Genomic DNA, 8,753 nt, shown 5'->3' with positions numbered 1-8,753 from the left:
CAAAAATATAAACTTAAGAAAACTTTTGGACTATAAGTTGATCACCTCCCAGCCTCTCTGCTTCTATCCAGGTGCTTACAAAGGCTATTGTGCCCCCCAGTAGTAAAAACTGTACCCAAAACCCACTCTGCCACTACATCGCATCTGAAATCCCTTTAATTATAACTTCTGCTAAGCTCTTTGAAATACTCTGTTGGTTAATTACCCCATAGGGCTGTACTGATTGTTGTTGCAGCAGTTCAGCATACATTGGCTCTGGATCTTAGTGTCTCATCCAAATCTAATCTCAAATTCAGGAATCCTTCCTGACCCCTTTAGTGACCATCTATCAGCTTTTGCTGACCGGTACCCCTCCCCCCTTCATAAACAACATCACTACATTAAAACCTGAAACCTGTCCAGCTTCAACCCAAAAACATTTTCAGACTGCCTAAAACTGACTGGACACCTTTAAGAACTCTGCCCCTTGACAATGCAATCAACTACTTTAATGAAACTTTTCTGTACCGACTCAATAACCTTGCTCCTCTCAGGACCAAAACAGTTAAAGCTATAACTTCTCCCTGGCTATCTAAGAAAACTAAACAGATCATGCTCCTAAGAGACAAAAAGTGGAAACAATACCAAAGAAATAAGCACCCTAATACCCTACTAGAATTTAAACAATGCTGCAACTCTATAAAAAAAACTAATAACAAGAGACTGCAAAACATATTACTCTAAGCTTCAATCTCAACATACTGACAACCCTAGAAATGTCTGGAAAACTATCTCCTCCCTCCTTCACCCTGGCAGTAAAGACAACCCATGACCAAACCCTAATTGCTCTGATCAAGAAACAGCCTCTCTATTTAACACCTTCTTTGTTGAGTGTATAGCTAAAGTTACTGCCAGCTTCCCCAGCTCCCCTCCAATATCCCCCTCCCCATACCTTCCTGTCTGATCTCAAAATACATACCCCTTTCTTCGGCCTCAATCCTGTGCCCAAACACACAATACAAAAACTCCTCTTTGACTGAAACCATGCTCCAATGCACCAGATAATTTACCTGCATCCTTCCTCAAACTATTTGCCAACAGCATAACATTCCCTATCTCTATCATAAAAAAATAGATCCATCCAAGAATCTTCTGTTCCCTCACTTTGGAGACAAGCAGTCATCATCCCACTCCATAAAGGCAGTAAAAACTCTAACAGCACTAATTTCCGTCCTATTGCCATACTTTCCCCAATCTCAAAAGTCCTGGAAAAATGTATTTACTCACAACGGATGCCTTATCTAACACAAAACAACCTCCTAACCCTCACACAACATGGATTCTGTCCTGGCGACAGTATCATCATTGCATTCCTCTCCTTCCTTGAGTCCATTAACCATGCTCATGACTCTGGCAAAATTGTATCAACCCATTTCCTAGACCTTTTCAAAGCCTTCCACACCATCTCCCACCCTATACTCCTATCACAATGCTCCTCCCTCTATCTTTCCCCTTCCACCATAGTTTGGTCACCAGCTAACTCTTCAAAAGACAACAAGCTGTTACATAAAAACATTCCACCTCTTCCTTTCTATACACCACTGTTGGGGTACACCAAGGTTCTGAACTTGGCCCCTTACTTTTTAATATATTCATCAACCACTTTCACCACTCCATCTCTAATTCTACACTAATCCAGTATGCACAGGATTTGACAATCATCTACTCAGCTGACACCCCTTCCGACCTTTTGCAGATAACCCTGTCAGCTTTCTCAAATACTGAAACCTGTATGCAAAACAACCACCTAGCTCTTAATGCCAGTAAAACCAAATTAATGATTTTTCCCCATCAAGACACTCCCTCATTGATAAAAACTCCTTCAAGAATATAAGCCAGAATAACACCCCCATTGTAATTGTCCCTCACACCAAACTGCTTGGCGTCATTATTGACAAACTTCTAAAATTTGATATCCACATCCAAACTAACATTAAAAAAATACCAAAAATTAGAACTCCTATATAGGCATAATTGTTCTCTCACCCCCTCTACCAGAAAGACCCTTGCCTCCGCATACCTTCTCCCCTCCCTAATGTATGGCGCTCCTCTGTTCTTGAATCTTCAGTTCAGCCTGCTACAATAAAATCTGCAAATATGCCACCAACTCTAGAAACTCATCCAATCACTGCATCTCCCTGCACTCACTGCAATGGTTTGAGCTTCTCAACTATCTGAACCTCCTTAAATTCACCACTACCCATAAGCTCATATTTAACCCATCCTCCTGTCCCTCTCTCTCCACCTCCTTAACCCCCTATATTCATAATCGCTCACTTTGGTGAAAAAATCAGAACCTGCTAAAATCTACAAACCTTTATGGCCAACTGGACATTCTCTGCCATCCTGCTCCTTAGCTAAACTATGGAACTCTCTTTCTCCCTCCCTTAGAAATACTAATAAGCACTCTATCCCTCCTCCATTCCTACCTATTTTCTAAGTAGGAATGCCTTTTCTCCTTCCCACATAGGACCCTCCTGTATCAAAACCCACCTTCTAACTCTGTGCATCATCTCTGCACTCACATCATTTGCCCTCCTATTCCTCCTTAACCTCCAGATTTTGTTAATAGTTTATTTCCAACAAGTTCTCATCCTCAATTGTAATTCACTGTTAGTGAGCCATAGAAAGTACTGTTGCTAGATTCTTACTATTATTATTGTGGAATGTAAACTTTCAATTGCAATTCACTGTTAATGACTCTTAGACTGTAAATTTGCTAGATTTTATTATTATTATTGTAGAATGTAGAATTGTTTTACTGTAGAATGCTGCATAAAGCTATATAACTTTTTTGCTTTGTATGTGTATATGCTAATATGTTTGTCATTGTTACTGGAGCTTCTCTCCCCAGGCCTCCACTGAAAAATGGCTCTTTTTAGGCCAAGTGGACTTCCGGGTCATCAAAGTGAAATAAATAAATTAATAAATTTATAGCAGAAAATCAACACACACTAAATATCATTGAAACTATCTCTGTGGTCTTGGTATTTCAAATGATAAAAGTCAGATTTTTCTCGGGTCTGGTGTCCATTGTAGCAATACTTGTAAATAGTCTAAGTCAAATATTAATATCTATGTACAAGCTCAGGACAAAACTTCTAAAAAAAGCAAAGTAAATCTGGACTGGAATGCAACAATATGATCCTGGGTAATGGAATTTGTGAAATTTCCTTGAAGACAGCCTCTGTTGAGGATAGTTGTTGCGAAATACTTTAGATGTACTGGGATGTTATTGGAGGTTGAGGAACATTTATAATGGAATCCTACATTTTACAAAATGCAAACTTATTGAAGTTCTTGATAAATTTTAACCAACACAGCCATCTACAGCATGGGGTAGGTACTGCACCATCTTCCTGTTGTATGGTGACTGTTTCCCTATCCCTGCCCTTGTATAATTCCTTCCAAAAGACACTTTTCCCAAACAGTTACACTGCACTAGTCAAAAGGACATACATATCATACAAAACCAACATGTACAGCAATAAAGCTATACTTGTTACTAGCCCTAACCCTGACCCTAATGTGCAAGGACTCACACAAGCACTCCCAAATCCACTTATCAATATCAACAAAATGAACCTTCAGAAAAAAGATCATTCAGTAGACAAAACATAGCTGTTAAAAGATTTGTCAATAAAATGAACATTATTCAAATGAATTGCAACCATTAAATAACAATAATCATTAAATGATCCTTGGTTGACTTATTTTACAATGCTATTAAAATTGTTTTTGTTTGTTTCTCATTAATGACAACACAGTTACTTCTCTTTATTATGAGATATGTGTATAGATGTTGGTCTTGTTATATGTTTTCTTGTTTGTTTTCAAATCTGCAAAAGATAACTCTGTAGCAAGCAAATTAGATATAGCCTTCTAAAGTAATCTATGTTTTAAACCGAATAACAGCTACATGGTAGAGATGTAAAACAGGGATAATGATATTAATAGAAATTATTTTAAAATCAGAAGTGCCAGGTTGTAGACTCTAAAACCCTTGAGTTTTAGACAGATGAATACAATAAATCATTTCCAGCCTCTACCTGATATATATGCAGGGGAATAAGCCTATGACTGGTATTGATGGGACTGAGGTCTTGTTTGCTCATAAATACCCATTGTAATATTGCATTCTGCTGAAAATAAAAACTGTAATCATTAATGATGAAAGAAAAAAATAGATGCATTTGACATATGGTGCATAAAAGAGATGTGATGCTGAAAAGAAACTGAGCTTGACACATATTAGTTAAAACAAGCAGATCTAATCAAATTGAAAAAAAGAGGAAGCAGCTTAGGTATTATACAGGAAAACTGTTCGCCTTTGGTCTATGTCTGAGAAGAAACAATATAAAAGGTGTTATGTGTGAGTTGGGTTGAGTGAGTGTGTGTGCACATTTTTTTTTACCTGAAAATCCCTTTTTGCAAGAACAGCTGTAGCTCCCTGGTGTATTTACGCATGTTAAATTTCCAGGACATATGATCTTTGCACATTCATCAATGTCAGTACAGACAGTTCCATTCCCTGCAAAAAAGAAATTTTAAAGTCAGATCATCGCTGTAAGTTAGGGATACTTTGGTACACATAAACAGATACATACTTCAGTAATTTGTGTTTAGATCAAGATACATCAATCTATGGAAACACATAAAGTAATTATTTAAAGCACAGCATTCATCACAGCAGTTTTTATTAAAAAGCGAAACAAATTTTACCAGCTCCAAAATAGAGTGCCTACCGGTTGTTGGCAGCAGTGTTTATTTTCTGTCTCTACAAGTATAAATACAACCAGTGTAACTTTTTTATTTATTTATTTTATTTTTACATTTGTTAACCGGGTTAGTCTGTCTGGGTTCTTAGAAGCCCTTTTTCAGCAGAGACCCGAGGAGAAAAGCTCCCCCAAAAAAAGTTTAAGTAAACAAATAGTAAGAACAAAGATAAACACAGATCAGATTTTAAGTATACATACTTCTGAAGTAATTACATAACATGCAATAAGGGAATATATAAAATGGATAGAAATACAATACAATACATATATGGAAATTTTCACGTAGTATGGCAAGAAAATAAGAAGAAATATGATAAGACTAAGCTCACTACATTGCTGAACCAAGGTACTAGGCATGAAGTAAGTAAATATACAGATAAAGTTATGTGAACTTTGGAAGTTAATAAATAAATTAAAGAACAGTAATAGGGGATTATGGGAATTGAGTGTAACATGAGCTAACTAGTATGGAATATGACGGAAAAAAATATGTAGGTAGTAGTAAGAGAGAGAGCTAGAAGTGATACAGTTAAGTTAGGTTATCTCTGAATGTTTCTTGGGTATTAGTTTAGAGCATGAACAGATCCAATTTGATAGGAAAAAAGATTTAAGCTGTTTCTTGAAGGCATTTTTGCCTTTAAGTAGTCTAAGGGCTAAAGAGAATGTGTTCCAATTTTTTGCAACTGAGTGACAATAGAGTATTTTCCCAAAGGTTTTGTTTGGCTTATGAACTTCAAGAAAGTATTGATTAGTACTTCTTAGTGGGCGTTGAGGAGTATAAAGTGTCCAGAGAATTTGCAAGGGATGGGCAGGATTTAGGATTGTTTAGTATATTGTGGGCTATAAGGAGTTGGGATTGAGGCAGTAAGTTTGAAAATTCAGGCCAGTGTAAAGCCTTTAATGAGAGGCAGTAATGGGATAAATATGATGCTCACTTGCCCTCTGAGGCATGCTAAAAGACATGTTTATTAAGCAGTATTTGTCTCACTGAGTTCAGCAATACATTTTTATTTTATTTATTCATTCACTTCTATTTCAGTAACACAAATTAGTTTTGCATATGTTGACTTATTTAGTGCTATGATGTCAAAAGTACATATATTAAAATAATCTTTTAATATAAAATGTTGATGGCAGTTATGAGGGTCTGCTGAAAAGTTCTAAGTCCGACCAAGAAGGGAATGGTGTGGAGCCATGAAACTTACATGATATTCAACATATTCTCCCCAAAACCTGACACATTGTGTTTGAAGTTTCTGTAACCCTGCCAAAAAAAAAGTCTGTAGCCTGGTCGCTCAAATACTGCTCCATTGTTGCAATCACCGCCGAAGTACTCAAAAAATTTGCCACCCTTGCAAACTATTTTTAAGGTTTGTAAACAGGAAATAGTCAGATGGAGCAAGATCTGCTGAGTAGGGTGAATGTTCTATGTACCAAATCCCAGTTTCATCAAAATATTCTTTATTTTGCCAGCCTTGTGAGCAGAAGTAATGTCTTGGAAAAAGAGACCTCCTTTCTGCAGCTTTCCTCTCCTTTTTTCTTTCAATACCTCAACACAGCAAGTTACAGTAGTATTCTGCATTAAATGTTTGGCCCCTTGGAAGATCATCAATCATTGTAACACCTTCCTGATCCCAAAACACTGTCGCCATGAACTTTCCTATTGGCTTTGGGTTTTGAACTTCTTTGGCCTTGGTGAACCTGAGTGCCGGCATTACATGAAATGTTGTTTTGTCTCAGGATCTCAGGATCATAGTTGTGTAATCACATTTCATCAACAGTAACTAGTCATTCCAAAACATTGGCACCAGCTCAATGAAAATGCCTCAAAATCAACTTGGAAGTGTCCACTCAATGTCTTTCTCATCAGCATTCAAACATTTCGCTTCCACTTGGTTAACAGCATCTGTATACCTAGCTGCTCATGGATTATAAACCTAACACATTCCCTGGATATCTGTAGTGTCTCAACAATTGTTTTAGCCAATATTCTCCAATCTGCCAAAATCAGGTCATGGACATGGTCAGCAATTTCAGGAGTTGACACAGCTTGAGGCCTTCCAGACCTTGCTGCATCTTCAGTCTTGAAATCTCCATGCTGAAAGCTTACACACCACTTCTTCACAGTTGAGTAAGAAGGGCACTTATCACTCAATGCATTCATGGATTTCCTTTGGAGTTTTCTTCAGAAGGAATAGGAACTTCATGATGGCTCAGAGTTACACACTTGAAAATTCCATACTTTTCATTGACATGGTTCAATCAATGATCTGAAACAATGTCAAAACATAACATTACAATTCTGCAAATGGGTACTGTGCAGGATGCAATAACCCTCTTTTCAGTTACAGAGATAAAATAACGCTCCAAATTTAAAAAGTTGGTCAGGCTTTTAACTTTTCAGCACCCTCTAATGTATTCAGAAATTTTGTCTTTGGTTATTGTAATGTTTCATGTCCTAAACTAGCCAGCCAAAAATACATAAAGATTTGTTGCCACTGACTATAGCACCAAGATTGTCTGGAGCTGGTTGGCTAACTGAACCACTAGCCATTGATAGAGAATATAGTTTAAAGAATTCTATTATTAATAGGCCCTTTTTATCATATACTAAGCAAATGTTTGATCAAATAAAAAAAATAATTCTAGATAAATGTGTAGTTTTAAGTTCCAATTGGTTTATTACTATAAATGTTCAGTCACTGTACACTGGCATATCGTTTATACATGAAATTCAGGCAGACAGCTTTTCTTTTAGTAGAAAAAAAAGAAAAGAAAAAAAAAACACACAAAATATAAAAATACTTCATTGGATCAAAATCAGTAACTAAACTGGAAGATTCCTTGTTACTAAAAAAGAACCCTGATGAAATAAAGCAAAACAAATAAAAGAATGTTTTAGTGGAACCACTTAACTTGACCATATACAATGTAAGTGCTTTCATTTATCACTACAGACTTGTACAGATCTATGATTGTTTGTTTCTATCCCTACATCTTTGTTTAAGACAGCACACCTACTGATATTGCATAGTTATGGGAAGGGGTGGCGGTTAATGTCACAAGCTGATGTAGGACATTTTAAACAAGTAGAGGTAGTTTTGAACTAAAGCTGTAAAGATTTAGAGATGTTAATTACATTGATTGAGGATTTCAATCAAGGCAGTCTGATGTGTTGTTAAAAAACCTAATATACAGAAACTGTATTGGCCGGGGTGCATACAATCCTTGTAGGGGATTTCAGTTATTGCGATTTAACAGTTGAAACTTGCAGCCTAATTGGTGGGATTGGAAAGTGCGAAACTGGGCATGGTGTTTATATCCTCTCGGCTGTTGACTTTCATTTTTCTTTACTTTTGGTTTTGTAAGTCACTCCCATTTCCACTGCTTACTTCCATACCTATAAGTTTAGTGACATAGAATGATTTTCTTACTACATTGGTTAGATGTTGGTCAAAGAGCAGATTACCATTTACATTTGTTCCCAGATCTCTATCTACTGGAGCAACTTTTAAAGGTGTCTTATTGATGGAGTAATTATCGTGCATGGACTTTTCCCAAAAGGTACTATAATGCACTTTTTGGCATTGAGTTTTAATCCATAGTATTGGCACCAGTAATTTGCCTGTGTTAGACATTCTTGCGGGATGTTAGTGTCATGAGGGGAATCTATGACTGCTCCCAAGCTGCAGGTGTCTGCAAACATAATGGGCCAGAAGCCCTTGACATTAGCATTAACCTCCAACAAGTAGATGCCAAACAAAAGCAGGCCCAGCACTGAGCACTGAGGTACTCCACTGGTGATTGGACTATGTCTAATGTGTCTGATTTGCAAACTACAGTATTGTGGAAACAGGGCCTTTTTACTGCAGCCATTAAAGTGAGAGGTAGGGTTCTTTATGAATCCCTGAGATGTTTTATATAAAAGTTTATCTT

At 36.9% G+C, this 8,753-nt stretch overlaps 1 protein-coding gene across 1 annotated transcript in view; it reads right to left on the bottom strand.

Annotated features, from left to right (window-relative positions):
• LOC122800838 (neurogenic locus Notch protein-like) overlaps nucleotides 1–8,753 on the bottom strand; it is a gene marked incomplete in the record, with an annotated part of 809,298 nt that overhangs the window by 392,779 nt on the left and 407,766 nt on the right. The window contains 1 exon segment of the mRNA XM_044070145.1: nucleotides 4,454–4,570. Coding sequence (XP_043926080.1) covers nucleotides 4,454–4,570 — 117 coding nt within the window.

This window comes from Protopterus annectens, chromosome 4.part1 (assembly GCF_019279795.1).
Source record: "Protopterus annectens isolate FY-2018-M chromosome 4.part1, PAN1.0, whole genome shotgun sequence".
Lineage (NCBI taxonomy): Eukaryota > Metazoa > Chordata > Ceratodontiformes > Protopteridae > Protopterus > Protopterus annectens.
Note: the sequence above shows the minus strand (reverse complement) of the source record. Positions and strands in the feature narration are given on the sequence as shown.